Genomic DNA, 27,777 nt, shown 5'->3' on the forward strand with positions numbered 1-27,777 from the left:
GGTTGCCATGTACTATGTCAACAAGCAGGGGGGCACCGGATCTCGCCCCCTGTGTCAGGAAGCCGTCAGCATGTGGCTCTGGGCTCGCCGTCTCGGCATGGTGCTCCAAGCCACATATCTGGCAGGCGTAAACAACAGTCTGGCCGACAGATTGAGCAGGATTATGCAACCTCACGAGTGGTCGCTCAACTCCAGAGTGGTGCGCCAGATCTTCCAAGCGTGGGGCACCCCCTTGGTGGATCTCTTCGCATCTCGAGTGAACCACAAAGTCCCTCAGTTCTGTTCCAGGCTTCAGGCCCCCGGCAGACTGGCATCGGATGCCTTCCTCCTGGATTGGGGGGAAGGCCTGCTGTATGCTTATCCTCCCATTCCTCTGGTGGGGAAGACTTTGTTGAAACTCAAACAAGACCGAGGCACCATGATTCTGATTGCTCCTTTTTGGCCGCGTCAGATCTGGTTCCCTCTTCTTCTGGAGTTATCCTCCGAAGAACCGTGGAGATTGGAGTGTTTTCCGACCCTCATCACGCAGAACGAAGGGGCTCTTCTGCATCCCAGCCTCCGGTCCCTGGCTCTCACGGCCTGGATGTTGAGAGCGTAGACTTTGCCTCTTTGGGTCTGTCAGAGGGTGTCTCCCGCGTCTTGCTTGCTTCCAGGAAAGATTCCACTAAGAGGAGTTACTTCTTTCTATGGAGGAGGTTTGCCGTCTGGTGTGACAGCAAGGCCCTAGATCCTCGCTCTTGTCCTACACGGACCCTGCTTGAATACCTTCTGCACTTGTCTGAGTCTGGTCTTAAGACCAACTCTGTAAGGGTTCACCTTAGCGCAATCAGTGCATACCATTACCGTGTGGAAGGTAAGCCGATCTCAGGACAGCCTTTAGTTGTCCGCTTCATGAGAGGTTTGCTTTTGTCAAAGCCCCCTGTCAAGCCTCCTACAGTGTCATGGGATCTCAATGTCGTTCTCACCCAGCTGATGAAACCTCCTTTTGAGCCACTGAATTCCTGCCATCTGAAGTACTTGACCTGGAAGGTCATTTTCTTGGTGGCAGTTACTTCAGCTCGTAGAGTCAGTGAGCTTCAGGCCCTGGTAGCCCAGGCCCCTTACACCAAATTTCATCATAACAGAGTAGTCCTCCGCACTCACCCTAAGTTCTTGCCAAAGGTTGTGTCGGAGTTCCATCTGAACCAGTCAATTGTCTTGCCAACATTCTTTCCCCGTCCTCATTCCTGCCCTGCTGAACGTCAGCTGCACACATTGGACTGCAAGAGAGCATTGGCCTTCTACCTGGAGCGGACACAGCCCAACAGACAGTCCGCCCAATTGTTTGTTTCTTTTGATCCCAATAGGAGGGGAGTGGCTGTGGGGAAACGCACCATATCCAATTGGCTAGCAGATTGCATTTCCTTCACTTACGCCCAGGCGGGGCTGGCTCTTGAGGGTCATGTCACGGCTCATAATGTTAGAGCCATGGCTGCGTCGGTAGCCCACTTGAAGTCAGCCTCCATTGAAGAAATTTGCAAAGCTGCGACGTGGTCATCTGTCCACACATTCACATCTCATTACTGCCTGCAGCAGGATACCCGACGCGACAGTCGGTTCGGGCAGTCAGTTCTTCAGAACCTGTTTGGGCTTTAGGATCCAACTCCACCCCCCGAGGGCCCTGTTTGTTCTGTTCCAGGCTGCACTCTCAGTTAGTTGGTAAATTTTTTAGGTCAATCTCAGTTATGTCCTCGCCGTTGCGAGGTCCAATTGACCATGGTTGTTGTTTTGAGTGAGCCTGGGGGCTAGGGATACCCCATCAGTGAGAACAAGCAGCCTGCTTGTCCTCGGAGAAAGCGAATGCTACATACCTGTAGAAGGTATTCTCCGAGGACAGCAGGCTGATTGTTCTCACAAACCCGCCCGCCTCCCCTTTGGAGTTGTGTCTTCCCTTGAACTGTATTGTCTTGCTACATACTGGACTGGCCGGCTCGAGCCGGTTTCGGGCGGGAAGACGGCCGCGCATGCGCGGTGCGCGCGGGCGCGCGAGAGCTAGCAAAGGACTTTGCTAGGAAGATTCCGATTGGAGGGGCTGCCGAGGACGTCACCCATCAGTGAGAACAATCAGCCTGCTGTCCTCGGAGAATACCTTCTACAGGTATGTAGCATTCGCTATCTCGAAGGGACCTGACTCTTGTGTCCCTTCCAATGCACAACCGATGCCTTTACCGCTAGCCCATGCTACTGCATAGTAACAAGTAGATGTCGTTATCAACGCATTGTACCCCAATCCCCACACCCTCCCTACTCACCCCTCCCACCCCCTCCGCCCCACCTCTGATAACCCAAACAATCCTCCCACCTCCTACTTCAACTACCGACTTGGAAGAGCTGTGAGTATCGTTGTTCTGTGTCCTTAGAAAATAAAGCTTATCAGGCCCTTAATATGGCATTGCATGTTACTGGCAGAAGCCAGCAGAACCCTCTCCCACAAGCATGCTGTTGGTGGCATGCCAGTGCCTCCCTCCTTCCCCCCTCCCCTCCCCTAATAGCTGAATCTGAAATAATTGCCTCTTTGTTTCACCCATCACTGTGGCCAACATGTCCACCAGTATCCCCCTTTTTCATTCCCCAAGCCTGTCCCCATCAAGTCTCGCTCTCATTCCTCCATTCTGTCCTCAACCAGTTTTTTTTCTTTCTTTTTCAACCCTCCCCCCCCCCCCCCTCAGTATTAATGAGTAGTAGGCTACACTGTCTTCCACTGTGTTTTTACCCACAGGATCCTTTCCAGCATGAGTCACTTCTGATTGACCGCAAGGAGCAAAAACTGACCAAGGCAGAAAAGAAAGCAGCCAAAAGGAGCTATGAAGAGGAGAAACGTGCCTCTGTCCCATATACACGGCCCTCCTATGCACAGTACTACCCTGCAACTGAGCAGGGCCTGGGTAGCATCCCTGCCTTCAGCCACAGAAACTGGTGAGTGTCCCTGCTTTGCATCAGGAGGTATGAACAGGACTGACACCAGCTGACCAAATATGGAAAGTGAACAGAGGTAAACCAAACTCAAGGGATGAGAGAGGCTGAATAAAACTCACACTTGCATGGCAGAGCTGGCCTTAGCCAGTGTTATGAAATAGGCAGGAATGACAAAACCTATATTTGAACTTGGGATGGGTCACTGCAAAAGTGAAAGGGGAATCTGTACTAAAGTAAATGCAAATATGAAGTGGACAAGAAGTCCATATTTGACTCAGTTTCTTCCTCTTTGTGGCTTCCATTTCATTTTAAGCTGGCTTCTATTAGGTTACAGTTCCATAAACCTTCATTTGCAATTACCATGTCTTCTACTATCCCAACATATCCGTACATGCATTGCCCAGCCATTTTAACAACTGTCCATGGACAAGTGCCATATACAGCTACTTTCTCTGATTCCTTGTACATGTGGAGGGGCATTTTCAATAGTACATCTAAGTCAACTTTGGATGTTTTGTGCTAAATGTACCAAATCTGAATAGGAAGTATACCCATTTTCAAAAAAAGAAAAATGTCTATCTTTTTTTGAAAATTATGTTTCAAACAAGGTTTTGTACTTTGTTTGTTTATCTTTTTAGGCCGTTTTTTTTTTTTTTTTTTTTTTTGGGGGGGGGCGGGGGGAAATGCCCAAGTTAAAATAACTACAAAAAATCAAGCCATTGAAAAGTAGGAGGTGGCAGCATTTTTAGCAGACTGGTCCTCCAGACATCCCAGGAGAGCAGTGGGGCACCCTAGGGGGCACTACTGTCATCTTCTTCATATAAATGCTCCCAGGTACACATCTCACAGTTGCTCCCTTATCTTGTTTGCTGAGCCCTCCAAAACCCACTACCCCCAACTGTAGACCACTACAATAGCCTTTATGGGTGAAGGGGGCACCTATATATGGGTACAGTGGGTTTCTAGTGAGTTTTGGAGGGCTCACAGTTTCCACCACAAGTATAACAGGTAGGTGGAGGTATGGGCCTGTGTCCACATGTCTACAATGCACTGCACCCACCCCTACACTACTCTTGGAATTTGCATGCTGCTGTAATGGTTCTGGCTATAACATCTGAGGCTGTCATAGAGGCTAGTGAGCATTATTTTTATTCACATTTTTGGGGGCATGGGGGGGAGTCATCCCTGTTTCCCTCCAGTGGTCATGTGGTCATTTAAGGCACTTTTGTGTGGAGTGGAGGAGTAGCCTAGTGGTTAGTGCAGTGGACTTTAATCCTGAGGAAATGAGTTTGATTCCCACTGCAGCTCCTTGTGACTCTGGGCAAGTCACTTAACCCTCCATTGCCCCGGTACAAAAATAAGTACCTGAATTTATGTAAACCGCTTTGAATGTAGTTGCAAAACACCTCAGAAAGGCGGTGTATCAAGTCCCATTTTCCTTTCCCTGTTCATTAGAAAAATAGGCCTAGACCAAAACACTGAAGTTTTCGCCCTAGATGTTTTGGTTTTGTTCCATTATGGCTGTAAAATTCCAAGTGTTAGGCACGCCCTAATCTTGCCTTAAATGCCTCTGACACACCCCTTTGTGATTTGGATGCTCTGCAGACAAAATGCATAGATAAACATCTGCAAAACAGGTTTTGAGAAGAAATCTGTGCAAATGGTGCGTTATGACATTTTTAGGACATTTTTCTCTTTCATAAAATGAGCCCCATGGTCACTAAATTTGACCAGTAGGTGTCGTCATTGTGCAATGTCTGAGATGACTCCTTCCCTAGGGGCTGTAGCTACTATTGTGTTTCCTGTGCCTATTATTCAGTGCTAGAAGGAGGAGGAGTGAATGAAAGAGAAACTGACTTGAGTATCTCTTGCCTACTATTAAAAGATGTGAAGACTCAGAACAAGGCCATAAGGGGAAGAAGCAACAAAACTAGCGTTAAAAAAAAAAAAATAAAGGAAAGCTGAGAAGCATCGTGATGTCAGTATATTCTTAGGACAGTACTTTTGGTGAGGTCTCTTCACCTCAGACTTCAGGATACAGGAGAAATTCAGCACTTGCTTCCTTTCTGCAATTGTTCATACTTGCATTATTGTTTTCCATTCAACTTCCAAAAGAATCATAGATTTGCAAAATGTAGGGTAGGAACACTGCCTGTTTAGAAAAGAATATTAAAGGAGGAATGATGCTCAGACTGCAACAAAATTCCCCTTTCTTTTCTGGTGCGCCACAGCTTTAATGCTGTGAAACAACAGGATTGGAGGTTTTTCCATATTCTGTGAAAAGGAATGAGAATGACATTGTGAGTGGCTTCCTCTCAAGATGTACGTATATTATTTCCGGAACATACCATCTTATTGAGTGTACTTTTTATTAATGTTTGACAAGATGTTACCAATCACTTGTGCTAAATATCTGCTTTAAAAAACACAAAGATCTCTTGAGGCTGAGAAATAAAACTTGTGTTCTAGATGGACAAACTAAATTAATGTTACTTTTCTATCTCCCTACCCTAGGCGCTCTTTCTTGAAGCATGATGATAGACCAGTGGCAAGTGTCCGCCCTGTTCAATCTACTCCTGTTCCCATGATGCCCAGACATGTTCCAGGGGGCCATATGGGTTTAGCCTCTGGATCTGGTCCTGTAAACTTTCCGGTTAACTATCTGCAACGTGCTGGAGTCCTTGTTCAGAAAATTGTTACCACAACAGGTGAGAGTAATTTTATTTAGCAAGGAACAACAGTTTCAATAGCAATGATATAAATTATGTATATTAAGATGAAATCTTTTCATTGCCAAGCAAATCTGTAAACAAACAGTTGGTACATACAGTGGGGGAAATAAGTATTTGATCCCTTGCTGATTTTGTAAGTTTGCCCACTGACAAAGACATGAGCAGCCCATAATTGAAGGGTAGGTTATTGGTAACAGTGAGAGATAGCACATCACAAATTAAATCCGGAAAATCACATTGTGGAAAGTATATGAATTTATTTGCATTCTGCAGAGGGAAATAAGTATTTGATCCCCCACCAACCAGTAAGAGATCTGGCCCCTACAGACCAGGTAGATGCTCCAAATCAACTCGTTACCTGCATGACAGACAGCTGTCGGCAATGGTCACCTGTATGAAAGACACCTGTCCACAGACTCAGTGAATCAGTCAGACTCTAACCTCTACAAAATGGCCAAGAGCAAGGAGCTGTCTAAGGATGTCAGGGACAAGATCATACACCTGCACAAGGCTGGAATGGGCTACAAAACCATCAGTAAGACGCTGGGCGAGAAGGAGACAACTGTTGGTGCCATAGTAAGAAAATGGAAGAAGTACAAAATGACTGTCAATCGACAAAGATCTGGGGCTCCACGCAAAATCTCACCTCGTGGGGTATCCTTGATCATGAGGAAGGTTAGAAATCAGCCTACAACTACAAGGGGGGAACTTGTCAATGATCTCAAGGCAGCTGGGACCACTGTCACCACGAAAACCATTGGTAACACATTACGACATAACGGATTGCAATCCTGCAGTGCCCGCAAGGTCCCCCTGCTCCGGAAGGCACATGTGACGGCCCGTCTGAAGTTTGCCAGTGAACACCTGGATGATGCCGAGAGTGATTGGGAGAAGGTGCTGTGGTCAGATGAGACAAAAATTGAGCTCTTTGGCATGAACTCAACTCGCCGTGTTTGGAGGAAGAGAAATGCTGCCTATGACCCAAAGAACACCGTCCCCACTGTCAAGCATGGAGGTGGAAATGTTATGTTTTGGGGGTGTTTCTCTGCTAAGGGCACAGGACTACTTCACCGCATCAATGGGAGAATGGATGGGGCCATGTACCGTACAATTCTGAGTGACAACCTCCTTCCCTCCACCAGGGCCTTAAAAATGGGTCGTGGCTGGGTCTTCCAGCACGACAATGACCCAAAACATACAGCCAAGGCAACAAAGGAGTGGCTCAGGAAGAAGCACATTAGGGTCATGGAGTGGCCTAGCCAGTCACCAGACCTTAATCCCATTGAAAACTTATGGAGGGAGCTGAAGCTGCGAGTTGCCAAGCGACAGCCCAGAACTCTTAATGATTTAGAGATGATCTGCAAAGAGGAGTGGACCAAAATTCCTCCTGACATGTGTGCAAACCTCATCATCAACTACAGAAGACGTCTGACCGCTGTGCTTGCCAACAAGGGTTTTGCCACCAAGTATTAGGTCTTGTTTGCCAGAGGGATTAAATACTTATTTCCCTCTGCAGAATGCAAATAAATTCATATACTTTCCACAATGTGATTTTCCGGATTTAATTTGTGATGTGCTATCTCTCACTGTTACCAATAACCTACCCTTCAATTATGGGCTGCTCATGTCTTTGTCAGTGGGCAAACTTACAAAATCAGCAAGGGATCAAATACTTATTTCCCCCACTGTAATTGTTTCTTTTACATACCAACCACAACAGGTAGAACATTTCTTATAATTCCGTAATAAGCTGTACTTCCAACACCTCCTCACTGGCAACCATCCCACAAACCCAATTCTATAGATATTAAATATAACAACCAGCATTACTATCAAGTTCATTTACGCTGATACACTCCACTACACTTATTACCTGTTCAATATTGAACGCCATACTCATTATGGCAGAGATTTCAAAAAGAGTTTCCATATACCCTGAAACACTTCCCATCTCCTAGCTTCATTTCATCAATACCCATCCTTGCCATAGTTGACATCTGAACAACTGAATATTTCATTACAACACAGGCACTTCCAAGATCTTCCAACTTAGCAAAATATATTTGCAAGGAAGAAGAAATGTTTTTCTAAGAAAGTGCTACCCTTTTCTCAAAGAAACCGTTAAAAGCTCAGTGACACCCTGCAGCGAAAAGTTCCATCAAGATTTTATAAATTTCACCAGCTGAATCTGAGGGCACTACCAAAAAAATGTGAGCCAGTATAGCTTGGACTACCCGAGATTTAGGGCAATTATCAACATCCATAGTCTTAGCTTTAAAGGCTGAATGTGGGGGATATATGTGCCCTGATCAAGAATTTATACTACATCTTCTGCAGTACAGTGTTATCAGTCCCACAACAGACCTATTGAAGACTGTAGTATCTGTGCAGCAGTTCAGCTCTGTATTCCACCTTGATGCTATATCTACAAATGTCAACCCCTTTCAAAAGCTATTGATGAATACCCACTATATGGATCTCCAGGTAGGCTTTCAACTGCAGTGCGTCTTTTAATCCCTTTACCATCTCCTTTCTCAGGTTCTTTGCACCCAGTCCTGTAACATAGTGACACAACTGTAAATAAGCATAAAACTCTTTGTTACCAATATAATAGATACTCTTCTACCAAGGATTCAAATGAGTTCATCTGTCCTTGAGCATCTAGAGCAGTGATGGCGAACCTTTCAGAGACCGAGTGCCCAAACAGCAACCCAAAATTGAATTATTTATCGCAAAGTGCCGGTACTCATTATGGGCGGGGTCACCACATATGACTCCACCCATATGATAGCCACACCCCTTACACCAGCCATGGCGCATATAAACAGACATCATTGAAAATATTATACTAGTATAGGAGAAAAAAATAACATGATTTTCTTCCATTATAAATCATTTCTGTAAGCTGTTACAGCTCCAGTATACCCAGTGCAAAATAAGACAGCAGATGTAAATTCTCAAATTCGACATATTCCAAACACTAAAATGAAAATAAAATGATTTTTCCTACCTTTGTTGTCTTGTGATTTTGTTTTTCTATCCATATTGGTTCTAGTCGCTGATTCTGCCGCTCTCTATCTGTTCTCTTAACTCCGTTTCCAGGGCTTCCTTTCCATTTATTTCTTTACTTTCCTCCTTTCTTCTTCATTTCTTGCCCTCCATCCATGTCCAGCAACCATCCTCTCCCCTCCAGCCACAAATGTCCAGCAACCCTTCTCTCCCCTCCAGCCACAAATGTCCAGCCACCCTTCATTTTATGAAAATGTTAAAAAGCAACGGTCCCAGCACAGATCCCCGAGGGACCCCACTAACTACCCTTCTCCATTGCGAATAGTGACCATTTAACCCTACTCTCTGTTTCCTATCTTTCAACCAGTTTTTAATCCATAACAATACACTACCTCTGATCCCATGATTCTCTAATTTCCTATGGAGCCTTTCATGAGGGACTTTGTCAAACGCTTTCTGAAAATCCAGATACACAATATCCACCGGCTCACCTTTGTCGACATGTTTGTTTACCCCTTCAAAGAAATGCAGTAGATTGGTGAGGCAAGACTTCCCTTCACTAAATCCATGCTGACTTTGTCTCATCAGTCCATGCTTTAGAATGTGCTCTGTTATTTTGTTCTTAATGATAGTCTCTACCATTTTGCCTGGCACCGATGTCAGACTCACCAGTCTATAATTCCCCAGATCTCCCCTGGAACCTTTCTTAAAAATTGGCGTTACATTAGCGACCCTCCAATCTTCCGGTACCACGCTCGATTTTAAGGATAAATTACATAACAACAGTAGCTCCGCAAGCTAATTTTTTAGTTCCATCAGTATCCTGGGATGAATGCCATCCGGCCCAGGAGATTTGCTACTCTTTAGTTTGCAGAACTACCCCATTACATCCTCCAGGTTTACAGAGATTTCATTGTTTCTCTGACTCGTCAGCCTCGAATACCCTGTCCGGCACCGGTATCCCAACTAAATCTTCCTCGGTGAATACCCAAAAAGGCACGATGAAGTCTAAAAGAAGGGGGAAGGACTAAATCCATGCAGTATGTATAAGTAGAAAAAAAGCAAACCATCAAAAAACCAGAGGATAATCAGAAGGAGTCAAAATAGATAGAAAATTGATCAGGCTCTTAAAATTACAAAATAATTTTTTGTTTTGTAGTGGAGAGTTCTCAGAGTATAAACTCACCCAAGCGAGACTACACCGAAGTGATTTACATCTCTAAGGGTGGACAAACTTCTCAATCATGGAATTTCTTCACAGTTTTTTATGTGAACTAAATGCATGCCCGTGCTATATTCACAATGTGATAAATAACCTTATTTGTTATTTAAAATATCTGAATCAATCCTATCTATTGCTCCTTCTGACCTCATGCACATATAAGAAAAATATTTGTTATGTATATGAAAAAATAGAACTCTTTTTCTATATAATATGGTGATATCTTAAGTATGCTTAAATATGCTCTATACCATACAACAATATAATCAATGTGGGCACTTAGCGTAATAGTCAGGAAATCCACTCCCGGATGAAATTCAATCCATATTTCACAGTTCTTTATCCGGTCAAATGGTATTCTCGGGAGCGAATAAAATGATATGTTTTCCAAATGTCAAACACTCCCGCGCTGAAATGCGCCGAAATATGCTCTTTTCTTCAATAAATCATAGCGAGTCCAACTCTGCAGGGTTTCGTATAAACTTCCTCAGGAACTGAAATATGATTTAAACAAAATTAAACAAGAAAAAGGTGCCCCTACTTCAAACTATATTAGACAACATAGCACCACCCCAAACCAGGACCTCGCACAGAAAGAACTCAATACCCTGGTTCAATGAAGAGCTAAAAGACCTGAAAACACAAGTCAGAAGACTAGAACAAGCATGGATTAAGAAAAAAGACAACCCCACACTCAACAAATGGAAACAACTACATAGAAAATACAAATGCACCATTAGACAGACCAAAAGATCATACTGTAAAACTAAAATCGGACCAGGTTACAAAGACACACATAAACTCTTCCAACTTGTAATTAATCTACTAAACACCACGTCGGTTACTGCTAACAACAGTAATACCCCGTCAGCAAATAACCTTGCGAACTTCTTCAAAGAGAAAATCACAAAGCTATGAACTATGATACTCCACAACACAATTGATTATGCAAACCTCCTTGAGTGTCTAGACCCAATACATGGGGAATATCCGGCAGACAGAACATGGACCAACTTTAACTCACTATCGACAGAAAAGATTTCCCAATCACTCAAAAGATACGCCAAATCACAATGCAAACTAGACACATGTCCTAGCAACCTCATAAGATCTGCTCCTCAACAATTCATAACAGACCTCAGAGACTACTTAAACAATATGCTACAAATTGGTCTCTTCCCAAGGAACAGAGAAAATATACTACTCACTCCTTTATCTAAAGATGCAAAGAAAAGCACAAGTGATATAACCAACTGCTTGATCCTCTCCTCTCCCTATAACAAAGTCTGGCCCCCTACATTGATTACTCCTGAGCTTGTCCTGCCTATCTCGTTCTCCCTAAAAATCTTGAGAGTACTGCTTGACAGATCTTTGACATTAGAGCAGCATGTAAACTCTACAGTCAAGCAAATGTTCTATTCTCTCTGGAGGCTTAAGCGTATCAAGCCATACTTCCCTCGAGATGTATTCCGCAGTCTTGTCCAGTCCCTGGTGATTAGCCGTCTTGATTACTGCAATAGCATCTATGGGGGATGTGCAAGTATGCTCCTAAAAAAATTGCAAACAGCTCAGAATACAGCAGCTCGACTTATCTTAGGCAAATCTAGATTTGACAGTTCGTGGCCGTTGCGCAAGCGGCTACATTGGCTTCCTGTGAAGAACTGCATCGCATTCAAAACCTGCACATTGGTGCACAAAATCATCTATGGCGATGCCCCTTCCTACATGGACACTCTCATTAACCTACCGCCCAAGAATTCCCGAAGGTCGGCCCGCTCGTACCTCCAACTTCCACTACCCTGCCCCTCATGGCCTCAAATATAAGACCATCTATGGTTCCTCTTTTCCTTACCTCAGCACTCAATTGTGGAACGGGTTGCCTCGAGAGGTTAAATTCACTTCCGATCACCCGACCTTCAGGAAGCAGCTCAAGACCTTCCTCTTTGGCCGTGCTTACGCTAAGAACCCTACAGGTGCCATACCCTTTTAGGCCACGACTCCTTCCGTGCTGATTTATCACCTCCCCCTCCCTTTCTTTTCCTCCTTTTTTTGTTTTCTCTCTCTCCTATGACCTTGTCTACTGTACTTTGTACTATTTGTTTATTAATTATTGTACGCCACATTGAGCCTGCCTATGGGTGGGAATACTGTGGGATATAAATGTCATAAACAAATAAATAAATAAACTATCATCCAGTAGCATCTGTTCCACTAATAACCAAACTTATGGAAGGAGTAGTGACGGAACAGCTCACCAACTACCTAACCAAACACTCAATCTTACACGAATCTCAAGCTGGATTTCGATCGAACTACAGCACAGAAACAGTACTAGTAACTCTAATGAATAAATTTAAACAAACAATCGCAAACGGCAATAATATACTTCTCCTACAATTTGATATGTCCAGTGCCTTCGATATGGTCAACCATGAAATTTTATTACATATCCTGGAATACTTCGGAGTTGGAGGAAACATCCTCAATTGGTTTAGAGGATTCCTAACATCAAGATCATACCAAGTAACAACTAACGCAGAGACATCGGCCCCATGGATACCTGAATGCGGTGTTCCACAAGGATCCCCCCTCTCACCCACCCTCGTTAACTTAATGATGATACCCCTAGCCAAGCTATTAGACAACCAACATCTCAACCCGTACATATACGCAGACAATGTCACGATCTACATCCCATTCAAACACGACCTAAAGGAAATTACCAACAAAATCAACCAAAGCTTCCAAATCATGCACTCCTGGGCGGACGCATTTCAACTGAAACTCAACGCAGAAAAAACACAATGCCTTATAATCACCTCACAACACAATACACAAATTCAACACCATAACCACCCCAAACGTAACCCTACCCATCTCAGACAACTTGAAAATCCTGGGAGTCACCATTGATAGAAATCTCACACTTGAAAACTATGTGAAGAATACAACTAAAAAAATGTTCAATGCCATGTGGAAACTCAAAAGAGTGAAACCTTTCTTCCCAAGAGCCATTTTCATGAAACTGGTGCAATCATTGGTGTTAAGTCACCTGGATTATTGCAATGCACTCTTCGCTGGCTGTAAAGAACAGACCATCAAAAAAACTTCAAACAGCCCAAAATACTGCAGCCAGATTCATATTTGGGAAAACAAAATATGAAAGCGCAAAACCCCTAAGAAAGAAACTGCACTGGCTACCACTGAAAGAATGTGTCACATTCAAAATCTGAACGATTGTTCATAAAATCATTTACGAAGAGGCCCCGACCTACATGCTTGACCTCGTAGACCTGCCACCCAGAAATGCTAAGAGATCTTTCCGCACCTTTCTTAACCTGCACTTCTCCAGCTACAAAGGACTAAAATACAAACTAACACACGTGTCCAGCTTTTCTTATATAAGCACGCAGATGTGGAACTCTCTTCCAAATCACCTAAGAACAATCAAAGAATTGAATGACTTCCGCAAATCCCTGAAGACCTACCTCTTTAATAAAGCCTACCACGAGAACCCTTAACTAACTACAACACAACACCTAACCAAAATGGCGCAGAATGTATTTTTCATTAACGACTGGTCCAAATTCTCCTGTATTTCTTTACCTCTTTGTAACACCAACTGTTTTCTCTAACCTGATATGGCGTTGCTATAACAGGTCTCTGTAAGCCACATTGAGCCTGCAAATAGGTGGGAAAATGTGGGATACAAGTGCAATAAATAAATAAATATAGAAAAAGAGTTCTATTTTTTCATATACATAAAAAATATTTTTTCTTATATGTGCATGAGGTCAGAAGGAGCAATAGATAGGATTGATTCAGATATTTTAAATATCAAATTAGGTTATTTATCACATTGTGAATATAGCACGGGTGTGCATTTAGTTCACATAAAAAACTGTGGAGAAGTTCCATGATCGAGAAGCTTGTCCACCCTTAGAGATGTAATACTCTGAGAACTCTCCACTACAAAACAAAAAATTCTCTTGTAATTTTAAGAGCCTGATCAATCTTCTATCTATTTTGACTCCTTCTGATTATCCTCTGGTTTTTTGATGGTTTGTATTTTGATTTTTTTACCAGAGAATATTTTGGGATCGATATTTTTGATAAGTAGAAAAAAGATCATGTATCAAAATTTAAAACATTTTTTAATAGGCTGTTTCAATACGTTTAGCAACATTATTTTACACAGTTGTGTTCTGTTATTTAGTGTTTTTAATTTATGGTGGTTTTTGTAATAAATACAGACAGATTGTCTTTTTGAAGAATATTTTACCTCAGAAAGCTTATTTTAAATATTTTTGTGACATGATCTTTTTTCCTATTTATACATACTGCATGGATTTAGTCCTCCTCCCTTCTTTTAGATTTCATCTTGCCTTTTTGGTTATAATGGTTATTGATATATATATACTAGTAAAAAAGGCCCTTTTCCAAAACCAATGAAACGGGCGCTAGCATGTGGTTTTTTTTGTGTGTGTGTGTATGTGTCACAGAGTTATTTTGTGTGTGTGTGTATGTGTATGAGGGTGCGGTGTGTGTGCAGGTTGTTGATGATGGAGGTGGTGCGTCGGTGTGCGATTGTTTCGTTAGTTTGGCAGCCAGTCTCCAGCGATTCCTAGGCAGGGAAGGAGTACTCCTCCCCCTTCCTTGGTCGCTGTTTGCTGCTGGCTGGGTCGCGGGTAATCCTTTCTGCTGGGCCGCAGCTTGTCCTGTTCGCCTACGTCCCAGATGGTGACAGGCACGTTGTTTTCCGGCTCTTCTGACTCCATGTCAAGCGATCCCAAATATAGTCTGTGCTATAGGCCCTCTGGCACTCTTCAGTACTGGCATTAAGCATTTAAAAATTTCTCCCCCCCCTCCCCCGGTCTATTTTTGCACATACCCACAGCAGGAATATTCTTCTCTCGTTCCAGCGGTGGTTCTGTGCTCTCCGTGCTGCACAGATAATGAGCCATTCTGCTGGGGAATGCTCCTCCCTTATTGTCACGTAGTTTCCTTTGATTGGTCCGTCTTACGTTGCCTAGTGTTGCCTGGGAACGGTGTTGTGATGGTCCTTTGTGTTTCAGAATGTTGAGGGTGTTTTTTCTGATTGGTCCGTCATGTGAGGGCGGAGCAGAGAGACATGGTCAGTGTTGTGGCTTCACCACCATGAATCCATGAACCCTTCAGTGAGTGACTTCAGAACGTTGTCTTCAGAACGTTGAGGGTGAGTTTTATTATAGTATATATATATATATATATATATATATATATACATACACATACACAGTGCACTCCATTTAAGTGCACGTCGGATAAGCGCATGCTCTGTTTAACTGCATGCCGTACTTCGGTCCCATTTTTGGCACCATCAATTTCTATGGGGACAAACTTCGGTTTAGCGCACCACTGATAAGTGCAAGATTTGCTTATATGCATGGTTCAAGACCACTCCTCTGCAGGAAAGACTCCGCATAAGCGCGCGCATGGAATATGGAAGCCGATTCGTGCGTGACAACCAACGAGATTTCAAATTTACTGCCTCTTTAACTGCCACAGGCAGAATAAGCGAAAGAATGTTGTTAGGGCGTACACCGGGATCATCGTCGCTGCGGAACCTTAAGACTTTAACACTAGCTGAACGAATAGAAGTTCTTAAAAACTTAGAAAACAAAGTCAAGCATCTGTTGCTAAAGAATATGGTGTCAATCCCAGTCAAATTTCACGTGTCTTGAAGCCGAAAGACCAGCTTCTGGAAGACTGGCAAAACAATACAAATCCACAACAGAAACGAGAACAGGCAGGAAAAGCTGAGGAGGTAGAAGATGCTCTTCTTCGGTGGTTTTCTCGAGTCAGGAGCAGATAGTTTCCTGTCTGGTCCACTGCTTATGGAGAAAGCTAACGAGCTAGCAGAAAGTCTTGGACTAACTGAATTCAAAGTCACTTTTGGATGGTTGGAAAGATGGAAGGAGAGGAACAGCATAAAATTCAAGAAACAGGATGGTGAGAAACAAGACGCTGATGACTTTGGTGTTGAAAATTGGGTTGTTTCAGTTCTTCCTATCATCTTGAACGAGTTTGCACCTCATGACATTTTCAGTGCTGACGAAAATGGTCTCTACTGGTGAGTGATTCCTGATGGAACACTTGCATTCAAACATGCCGAAACTACTGGAGGTAAAACATTGAAGGACCGACTGACAATCCTTCTTTGTTGCAATATGGATGGGAATGAAAAGTTTGAACCCCTCGTCATTGGAAAGAGCAAACAGCCCCGTTGCTTCAAGAAAGTTAAGCGACTTCCTGTGTCATACAAGGCTAACGCAAATTCATGGATGACTGGGGAAATTTGGAAGCAGTGGCTAAAGAAATTAGAAACTAGAATGCGGACACAAAAGCGTCAGATTTTGCTGCTTTGTGATAATTGTGCTGCACACAGGGATGATGTCAGGCTGTCTAACGTCAAGGTGGTCTTCCTGCCACCAAACACTACCTCTCTGATCCAACCTATGGATCAGGGCATAATAGCCAATTTCAAACAACATTATCGGGCTCTTGTGCTATGTCGTCTGATGAGCGTTATGGATGACCAGACTGGGAAGGATAAACATGCTGTTGAACTGGCTCGTAATCTATCACTGTTGGTTTCCCTACATATGCAGAAAGAAACCTGGAATCATGTTACACAGGCAACCATTGTGAACTGCTACAAGCGGGCAAGCTTTGTTAAGGATGTGGAGAGGGACGAAACAGATGCAGCTGTTGCAAATGCGTCAGATGAAGAGGTTATTGACGTCCCAGCAGGTGTTACTGAAGAGGAGTTCCATCGCTACGATCTACAGACAGCTGACGACAGCACTGATGTCCAGATATGCGCCTACACGCAGGCAACAACGGCTGATGATAGAACAGATGATGAAATGAGCAGCGAGGCACATGCTGACGAAATTCAACAACCTCCTCCTGTCACTTTTGCAAGAGCGCTGGAGAGTCTCAACACCGTGCGGGCCTATCTGGAGTCCACTGGATGTCAGTACTATGACAGTGTTTACCGTCTGGCAGACATAGTCTATATGGAACTCACAGACCCAAGAGTGTACAGAGGACTGACTATAACTGATTACTTCAAGCAAGCCTAACGTCAGTTAACTGAGACTGTATACTGTACGTATAATAATAAACAGTACTGTACATATGTTTATCAGATGTCAAGCTTCTTTGGGTCACAACGGTTAAGTGCACGCTTCGGTTAGCTGCATGCATTTCTTTGGTCCCAGACCCTTGCACTTAAGTGGATTGCACTGTATGTATGTGTGTGTGTGTATATATATATATATATATATATATATATATATATATATATATATATGTTTTTTTTTTTTTTTAGGGTGTACTTGGGGGTACTGAGTACCGGCACCTTTTCCATTGCCTACTAAAATTGACCCATGGCCCCTAAGTTTTAATGAAAGAGTTCAGGCTCTACACACAAATTCTGCCTTGTCATAGATTCTGTGACTGGTTGCAGGGGACCTGGCTATTATGGGGTGGGTCCAGTGGTGTGCTGGAGCGGGCTGTCACAGGCTCGCGAGAGCCGTTTAAGTTTTTAAGAATTTTGGGAGCCGGTTGTTAAAGGCCTCCCCATGGCTATTCTAACAACTGACTCCCAAAATGTAGGCTTGGGCCCCCTCCTGAATTCTCTTTTACTTTGCTGGCAGTGATGCTGGCCCCACCAGCCAAGTAAATAGACTGCTGCTGCTCCCTGCTCCTTGTTTCTGACTCTGAGCATCAGGCTGGGACTTTTCATGCAAGTGCAAGAAGGTTCCATCATGCTGCTCAGAGCCAGAAACAAGCAGCAGAGAATGGTGGCAGTCCATTTATTGGCTGGTGGGGCTCAGCAAAGGTATGCCTAGCGTGCCCGCACAAGGGAGGGGAGAGAGAGGCATGTATTCCCCCCTCCCCCCCCAAATTTCAGGGCAGGCTATGTCAGGAGAGAGAGCCCGTTGTTAAAAATTTACCAGCACACCCCTGGGTGGGTCCCTCAGTGATCACCCCACCCCTGAAGGGTGGCCTGGCATTTGAGTACCAGCACCTTTTTCACTAGAAAAACTCTCTCTCTCTCTCTCTCTCTCTCTCTCTCTCTCTCTCTCTCTCTCTCTCTCTATATATATATATATATATATATATATATATATATATATGTAAATGTTCGTTTGTTCAAAATCTTAAATCTCCGAAAGTTCTTCACCGATTGCATTCGAATACGCGCATGTTTTTATATATCTACTATTATATAGATGTCACAGCTGTCGTACTCGCGGAGCGGAAGCAGTGCGACGAGTAATTGCAAATCAAACTGAGGAAGAACGCCATCACCGAACGAGCGAAACAGACAAAGAATGGCTCAGATACGTGCCGAGGAAGCAGCAGAGCGACGTGCAGCCAGACTTGACGATACACGGTTGCGAGCACGGCGCTCGCATTCTGCAGCTTCAGATGTACTTCGTTCTTAACAGAATCAACACAACAGGCTGAGAGTGGCTTAAATCTCCGAAAGTTCTTCACTGATTGATTTGAAATTTTGACACAACGTTGCATTGGAATACGCGCGTGTTTTTATATACCTACAATTGCAAATCAAACTGAGGAAGAACGGGCATCAGCGAACGAGCGTAACAGACAAAGAATGGCTCAAATACGTGCCGAGGAAACAGCACAGCGAAAAACATGGCTCGAGGCTCTTGATCGATCATTGCAAGATTTGCGTGGAAACATCAGACCATTTGGGAACATATTAATAATGCTTGCAGGAGGTGTCAGGCAAACATTACCTATAGTTCCTCGATCAACACTAGCGGATGAAATAAATGCTTGCCTAAAATACTCTACTTTGTGGCAACACGTAAAGACGTTAAACTTAACTACAAATATGCGTGTCCAGCTGCAAAACGATCAATCAGCTCAGATATTCTCACATCAATTGCTGAAAATTGGGAACGGAAAGGTGCCGGTTGATCTGACCTCAGGACGAATTTCATTGCCTCATAACTTCTGCAATTTAGTGACCTCAAAAGAACAATTGGTTGAAAAAGTATTTCCCAATATTCAAACCAATTATAAGAATCACGATTTGCTGAGTGAACGAGCTATTCTTGCGGCCAAGAACAAAGACATCTACGAACTGAACAATATTATTCAGTCTAACATTCAAAGCGAGCCACTCACATACAAGTCCGTCGACACTGTTCTGGAAGCAGATGAAGAGCTTAATTATCCAACAGACTTTTTCAATTCACTCGATCTGCCAGGGATGCCACCACACGTACTGCAACTGAAAATCGGCGTGCCAATTATCATGTTGCGAAATATCAACCAGCCAAAGCTTTGCAACCGCACGCGGCTTGCAGTAAAAAAAATTAATGAGCAATGTTGTACAAGCAACAATCTTGACAGGACCTTTCAAAGTGAACATGTCCTCATTCCTCGCATATGATTCCAACAGATATGCCATTTCAATTTAACAGATTGCAATTCCCAATTTGATTGGCGTTTGCAATCGCCATCAACAAAGCTCAGGGCCAATCTTTAGAATTCACCCGTTTACATCTACACATGGATTGCTTCTCACATGGACAATTATATGTTGCATGTTCTACAGTCGGCAAACCAGACAATCTCTATTTCTGCACACACAATGGAACAACAAAAATATTGTATACCCACAAGCATTATGAAATTAAACATATTAGAAACGTGCGCTTCCTCTTTTCTTTCTTTTCCATTTAACCAGACTGAGCCTCAGCAACACGTGGCCGGGTAGAGCTAGTATGTGTGTGTGTGTGTATATATATATATATATATATGTATATATATATATATATATATATATATATATATATATAATTTTTTTCTCTAGGTGATTTTAACCCATGGTGTATGACATTTTTGGTGTCTTATTTATATTCTTAGACTCCTGATGCAGGCACTGTAGCCGAAACACGGCTGTTTTGTTTTTCCTGGGTTTTCTGTGGAGGACATTTCTTCTGTGTTTTGCTGCCTAAAATTAGGCACCAAGAAACTGGATACCAAGCTAGTATTCTGTAATGACAGAGTTACGCACTAGATCTATTATAGAATACTAGCATAAGTCCATAGATACGCGCCAAAATCTAGGTGCGACCACTTATGCCATGTCTAATGCAGGCATAAATGCTGGCACCTAAAAAGCAGCAGCTGGGCGCAAAAATGAAATTCTGTAAAGTGCATGCAGGAATAGTTGGAACACCTCTGACACGCCCATACCCCCGCTCACGTCAATGCCCCTCCTTTGCAATTCTGCACGAGAGAAGTTAGGCGCTCGGTTTACAGAATAGGGGCGTACGTCAGTTACGTATGCAACTGCTAATTACTGTCAATTGCTGCTTGTTAATGCCAATTATCGGTGCATATTGTCAATTAAGTGCCAATTTAGCACCAGTTAACTAATAACGTTATGCATGTAACTCTTCCTATTCTATAACTGGGCACACAGTTGGGCACCTAACTTTAGGCGCCATTTATATAATCTGAGGCATTGTCTATAATTGGCAACAAGAGCATAATTCTTGATATTTAGGTAGATTACATAACCACTACCACAACTGCCTCATTGTGTTGTGTTTGTTTTGGTGATAAATTGGTCCATACACTATTCGTTAGTTATATATTCATAAACCCCTCAACAGAACCAGCCTTCCCAATCACAACTAACCAGCAATGATTTTGCCATTTACTTTGCCAACAAAATTAAAGGTCTCAATCAGGACCTACAGACAGTCCCATCAAAGCTCCCACCAGCTAATGAAGAGAGCACTCCCTCTTCCCCATTATGCACAGCCATCTGGGACTCATTCAACTATGAACATGTATACCCTGGAGGAAAGGAGGAACAGGGGTGATATGATACAGACGTTCAAATATTTGAAAGGTATTAATCCGCAAATGAACCTTTTCCGGAGATGGGAAGGTGGTAGAACGAGAGGGCATGAAATGAGATTGAAGGGGGGCAGACTCAAGAAGAATGTCGGGAAGTATTTTTACACGGAGAGGGTGGTGGATGCTTGGAATGCCCTCCCGCGGGAGGTGGTGGAGATGAAAATGGTAACGGAATTCAAACATGCGTGGGATAAACATAAAGGAATCCTGTGCAGAAGAAAGGGATCCTCAGGAGCTTAGCCTAGAATGGGTGGCAGAGCTGGTGGTTGGGAGGCGGGGCTAGTGCTGGGCAGACTTATACGGTCTGTGCTGGGGCTGGTGGTTGGGAGGCGGGACTAGTGCTGGGCAGACTTATACGGTCTGTGCCGGGGCTGGTGGTTGGGCGGCAGGGATAGTGCTGGGCAGACTTATACGGTCTGTGCCAGAGCCGGTGGTGGGTGGCAGGGATAGTGCTGGGCAGACTTATACGGTCTGTGCCAGAGCTGGTGGTTGGGAGGCGGGGTTGGTGGTTGGGAGGCGGGGATAGGGCTGGCCAGACTTATACGGTCTGTGCACTGAAGAGGACAGTACAAATAAAAAAAAGTAGCACATATGAATTTATCTTCTTGGGCAGACTGGATGGACCGTGCAGGTCTTTTTCTGCTGTCATCTACTATGTTACTATGTCACAGAGGAAGCTGTTGAAAATATCCTGAAAGGTGTACGGCCTACAACCTGCCCAGCAAAGATTGTACAACGAGCGAGCACAGGCCTCTGTGCCATTCAAGGGGCCACTAACATTGTTAACTCCTCTCTTATGGAAGGGCAGCTGCCAACAACACTGAAAAGAGCTGTGGTGCGCCCCCTATTGAAAAAGAGCTCACTGGACCCAGGACAAGCTCAAAAACTACTGATCAGTCTCTAACATTCCTTTCCTGGCAAAGCTTGTAGAACGGACAGTCTGCAGTCAACTCAACGGCTGGCTAATTGAAAGTAATTGGATAGACCCATGTCAATCTGACTTCAGTTCTTGTGTCCCTTCTTGATGATCTGCACAGAAACCGTGATGAGATCTGCCTCGATACTAGTGTTGCTCAATTTCTCGGCAGCCTTCAACACTGTGAATCATAGTATCATGCTTACAAGTCTGGCAGAAATAGGTATCAGTGGCACAGTATTTACTTGATTGAAATCCTATCTGTCAGACAACAAACAGTTCTACACAGCAACAGCACATCATTACCTTGGGCACTAGGGTGCCACAGGGACCTATACTGTCTCCCATATTATTTAATATGCACCTCAAGCCTCTGGCTGAGCTGCTTCGGTCAATGGACACAAAATTCTACATCTATTCTGATGATGTGCAGCTACTCATACCCATTGAACCAGATCTACCCAGAGCTCTGAGTAAACTGACTGCCTGCCTAACTGCAACTCAGAAATGAGCAAACAACAACAATCTTTGCCTGAACCCCAAAAAACCCAGATATTCTTTAGGTACCGTACACAAGTGGACAAATATCCAACTTCAAAATACCTTTTGGGAAGTATGAACTCCCCCTAAAATCACAGGTCAGAAATCTTGGGATACTGCTAGGCTCTTCACTCACTCTGATCTCACAAATTCAAACAACTTTCAAAATTTGATCACCTACGGCAGCTACGAAATTTCTCTCCATATATTGAAAAGACGAATCTCACCACAGTGGTCCATGCCATGATATCATCATGACTAGACTTCTGTAATGCCCTGTACACTGGCCAAACCAAAAAGAGTTTGCATCAGCTCCAACTATTTCAGAATGCTGCAGTACGACTGATAGAAGGCTGCAAGTGGAGTAACCACATCACACCCTTCCTGCAAAAGCTACACTGACTACCAGTACCTTACAGGGCTAAATTTAAAACTCTGTGTTTGATTTTAAAGGCCCTCAGACAAAATGGGCCAGAGTATTTAAATAAGTTAACCCTTTACACATCTTTAAGGACCTCTAAGGTCCTTTCAAGGATCATCACTATCTGTACCCTCATCAAAAGAAATTGTACGATGTGATACCCGCCAGCGAGCCTTCTCAGGGGTAGCCCCCACACTCTGGAATTTACCCCCAGAGGGCCTATGTATAACTCAAGACTACCTCTATTTCAGGAAGCAGGTGAAAGCCTGCTTTCTCTCACAAACCTTTATTTATTTATTTATTTGTTGCATTTGTATCCCACATTTTCCCACCTGTTTGCAGGCTCAATGTGGCTTACATTGTTCTGTCATGGCAATCGCCATTCCAGAATGAGAGATACAAGTGGTATTACATAGAGAACATGAATGACAAAATAAAATTGAGCAAACAGGTATAAAGAGAACACATTCAGGATAATAGGTAAAGAGGTAATATGTAGGGTGACTGACTATACACTCATTCTGCACCTGGACTAGCTTAGATCAGTTCCTTATCTCTTTCTTAACTAATACAAAGAACTTGCCTTGATTTTAGCTAACCATCTAATTATCTGAACTGACTCTGTAGCACGCATCTTGTTCCCATCATATATCTTCTCTTGGTCCCTCTGCTATATGGTAAGCTGTATTGTAGAAAATCTTTAGCATCATATCTATGTTAGTTGAATGTTCTAATGCATGCTTATTAGATGTATCATTAGTATTGTGCTAATATTGTATTCTTTCTCTGCTATTTGTTTATTTTTGGTTATTTTACTGTTGTTATGCTGTTAACAAAATTGTAAGTTTGATGTACCTGCTGTACACCACCTTGGGTGACTCTCTTCATAAGTCGGTTAATAAATCCCAATAAATAAAATAAATATGAGATGAGAAGTCATCTTGTATCGTATGCAGCACCCCCTACATGGCAGAGCATTCTTCAGAGCAGCCAGAGAACACACCCTACCTTGCTCATGACATTACGTGACCCTCTTACGTACGTTATTAACAAACTCAGTAATAGTTTAGCCCCAACACTTTTTTTCCTCCTAGGAGACTGATCCTTCATCCTAAAAGACCTTTTATTAAACTATAGAGGAACCACCACCTTTTAATTTATCACTGCAAAAAAACCTTCCTTCCTTTTTCCTCTGCTTCCTGCCGTCTTCTATGACCTGATAATTTCCCTCTTTTTCCACATATAATTCAAATAATTAAGAAGAAGCCTTATGTGGGTGAGAGTTGTCTCTAATACTAGTTTCAGGCTAGCTCTTCCTACCAGATAGCATAAGATAAGCTATGCTGAGTCAGACTAAGATCCATCAAGCCTAGCATCCTGGTCAGTCCAGGTCAAGGATAAGCATTGATTTTACCAAGACTTACCTGGCTTGTAATTTTTTTATGGACTTTCCTCCAGAAACTTGTTTAGCCGTAAGATGCCACCATACGTCCAAGGGACCATGAGTACTAATTCAGTTGTACTGCTTGACAAATCTAAATTTTTATTTATTTTTGTTATATTTGTACCCTGCGCTTTCCCACTCATGGCAGGCTCAATGTGGCTTACATGGGGCAATGGAGGGTTAAGTGACTTGCCCAGAGTCACAAGGAGCTGCCTGTGCCTGAAGTGGGAATCGAACTCAGTTCCTCCAATCTTGAATTTCTTATGTTAACACCATGGAATACCATTAACTTGTCTGCCCTTCAGAAGGCTGCTCCTAAGAAGCATCCTGCCATGTTTCAAGAACTTTTGAGTCATCTTGGCACAACTCTCCTCCTGTTCACCATTTTTGTATATTTGACCCAAGATCAGAATGGAGTCCTTGCAAAGAAAGACAAAATGCTCTTGAGTAAACCATTTGTTTTACCTTTCCTTCCTTTTTTTTTTACTTACACATCCTATAATTCCTAATATTTTCCTACCAGATATTGTGATTCCTGGAACAAACACCTCAATGGATGTACAAGCAAGAATTAGTGCAGGGGAGAGCATCCATATCATTCGAGGAACTAAGGGTAAGTGAGATACACACATACTCTTGTCTCTCTCAGTGTTGACTGTGTAGGAAGTTGCAGCCTCATTGTGCTCCCCCTTTAGATGGTGAAGTATTTGAATTCCAAAATGTTATATCAAGTCTTCCTTTCCGCCACTACCTTCATAGTTCAGGTCAGAATACATCAATAAGAAACCGGACCATCGCATACAGGAATTACACAAAAATAAGAACTTCTGATAAAGAATGTAAAAACTTAACTGAAGCTGCTTTAGTCAAATAGGGAGGACAGATTTCCAGACTACAAAAAGATTTTGCATATTTCAAAAATAATTGTTTCGTATCTTTTGGACTGATACATACAAATTGATGCCAAAGTCTATCAGCTGGTATACTAATACATTCAATTTCCTCATAAATCTGTAAAACATTAGATGATACAAGTAGTTCTCTGATTACCTGAATTTTTCCCTTAAATTAAGAAGCTAGATTTCAGCAGACAGACCTTCGGAAGCTGCAGTAGATGCAATGTCATCTAAATTAATCAGATAATCCAATAATGAAAACAACTTTTTAGCATCAAAATATTTAGTCCCTAACAATTTGAAGTAATATTCACATCTCTTAGTAGCTAACATTTTGTTTATACAAATGAATTTTCTCTGTCAATTAGCCTTATTCTCTGTTGAGGGTTGGTGTCTCCTAAATTCTTTCAGCTTTCTACATACATGTTTTATAATTAGTAATTCCTGGTCGAACCATCTATCAGATTTTCTCTGAATTCTAACTTGAGTTCTAAGAGGGGACATTTTATCTAGAATTTCCTTACTAATCTGGTTCCAGTCATCCAAGAAATTTCCTATATTCTTGACAGGAGATAGATTTTTATCAGCTTCTTGCCAAAACAGGGCAGGATCAATTCTGTCCCTATAGCAGCAAGCAGCCGATACAACTGATTGTTTCTTCTGACATTCTATCCAGGATAGAGAGAAATCTAACAGAAAATGGTCCTAGCCTCATTTAAAAAAAATCTGCAGTATCAGTAGGAACTGACTGGCCATCAAAAGATAAGTTGTTGGCCTTTATTGTGAGTACAGATATTAATTAATGGAGTAAGATCCAACCCTTCCAAAGACTTTAAAAAAATCCACTTGGGAATCCTCAAAGTTATCCAGATGTAAGTTTATTTATTTATTTATTACATTTGTGTCCCACATTTTCCCGCATAGCAGTAGGCTCAATGTGGCTTACTGGTTCTGGAGAGGAGAGTACCAACTCCGGGAATATATACAGAGTGTAAAATAGAGTAACAGTAGGTGCAAGGAAGCTGATAAGGTTCCAAAAAAGAGAATACAACTCTGGGACGAATATATTTAATTATTTGTTGCATTTGTACCCCACATTTTCCCACCTATTTGCAGGCTCAATGTGGCTTACATAGTACCGTCAAAGGCGTTTGCCCAGTCAGTGGATAACAAATACAAAGTTGTATAGTGGAGGGTCGGAATGGATGAAGATTGCGTGTTGTCCTGTTCGATCATAGTCATGCTGTGTTGGTAGGTGAAGAGGGTTACGTGGGGTCGTTGCGGTAGGCCTTTTTGAAGAGGTTGGTTTTTAGTTATTTCCTGAAGTTCAAGTGGTCGTGGATTGTTTTAACAGCTTTTGAGAGCCCATTCCATAGTTGTGCGCTTATGTAGGAGAAGCTGGATGCGTAAGTTGTTTTGTATTGCAGTCCTTTGCAATTTGGGTAGTGTAGGTTTAGGTAGGATCTTGATGATCTGACTTTGTTTCTTATTGGTAAGTCTATGAGGTCTGTCATGTATTCTGGGACTACGCCGTATATGATTTTGTGGACTAAGGTGCAGATTTTGAAGATGATCCGTTCTTTGATTGGGAGCCAATGCAACTTTTCTCAGAGGGGTTTGGCACTTTCGAAGCGTGTTTTGCTGAATATCAGCCTGGCTGCTGTATTTTGTGCGGTTTGGAGTTTTTTTATGAGTTGTTCTTTGCAGCCAGCGTAGATTCCGTTGCAGTAATCTGAATGGCTTAGGACCATTGATTGTATTAGGTATCGAAAAGTTGCTCTTGGGAAGAAAGGTTTTAATCGTTTGAGCTTCCACATTGAATAGAACATTTTCTTTGTTACAGAGTTTACTTGGCTCTCGAGGGTAAGGTTGCGATCGAGTGTGACACCGAGTATTTTCAAACTGTCCGAGGTAGGGAGGGTATGTCCTGGAGTATTTATGGTTGTGGGTTTGTATTTGTTATATGGAGAGGAGAGGATGAGGCAATGTGTTTTTTCGGTGTTCAGTTTCAGTTGGAATGAGTTTGCCCAGGAGTCCATGATGTTCAGACTATCATTGATTTTGTTGGTTATTTCTGTCAGATCATGTCTGAAGGGGATGTATATTGTAACATCATCTACGTAAATGAATGGGTTAAAGCCTCAGTTGGATAAGGACTGTGCCAGTGGAATCATCATCATGTTGAAGAGTATTGGTGATAATGGTGATCCTTGAGGTACTCCGCAGACTGCTTTCCACGGTGGTGATATGTTTGACTTTGATTTTACTTGATAAGTTCTGGTGGTTAGAAAGCCTTTGATCCAGTTAAGTACGTTTCCTTCAATCCCGAACTGGCCTAGTATTCTTAGTAGTATGTTGTGGTTTACCATGTCAAATGCGCTCGACATGTCGAACTGGAGGAGGAGTATGCTTTTGCCTGTGGCAATCTCCTGCATGAATTTGGCCAGTAGGGTGACTAGGACAGTTTCGGTGCTGTGGTGGGATCGGAATCCTGATTGTGAATTATGTAGTATTGAGGACTTGTCCAGGTATTCCGTAAGCTGTTTAGTAACGAAGCTCTCCATCATTTTTACTACTAATGGGATAGACGCAACTGGGCAGTAATTGGTGATATCGTTTGTGCTTTTCTTGGCGTCTTTTGGTATTGGGGTGAGTAGGATGTTTCCATGTTCCTCAGGGAAGA

At 42.8% G+C, this 27,777-nt stretch overlaps 1 protein-coding gene across 4 annotated transcripts in view; it reads left to right on the forward strand.

Annotated features, from left to right (window-relative positions):
• RAD54L2 (RAD54 like 2) overlaps nt 1–27,777 on the forward strand; it is a 430,539-nt gene that overhangs the window by 339,233 nt on the left and 63,529 nt on the right. For 3 of the 4 annotated variants that reach the window (XM_030205506.1, XM_030205503.1, XM_030205504.1), the window contains exons 18-20: nt 2,759–2,955; nt 5,470–5,663; nt 24,722–24,811. In XM_030205506.1, the coding sequence (XP_030061366.1) occupies nt 2,759–2,955; nt 5,470–5,663; nt 24,722–24,811 (481 nt within the window). The remainder of the gene's footprint in view (nt 1–2,758; nt 2,956–5,469; nt 5,664–24,721; nt 24,812–27,777) is intronic. The other variant, XM_030205505.1, reaches the window with a different exon arrangement.

The sequence above is a fragment of the Microcaecilia unicolor genome, chromosome 6 (genome assembly GCF_901765095.1).
Source record: "Microcaecilia unicolor chromosome 6, aMicUni1.1, whole genome shotgun sequence".
Classification (NCBI taxonomy): Eukaryota; Metazoa; Chordata; class Amphibia; order Gymnophiona; family Siphonopidae; genus Microcaecilia; species Microcaecilia unicolor.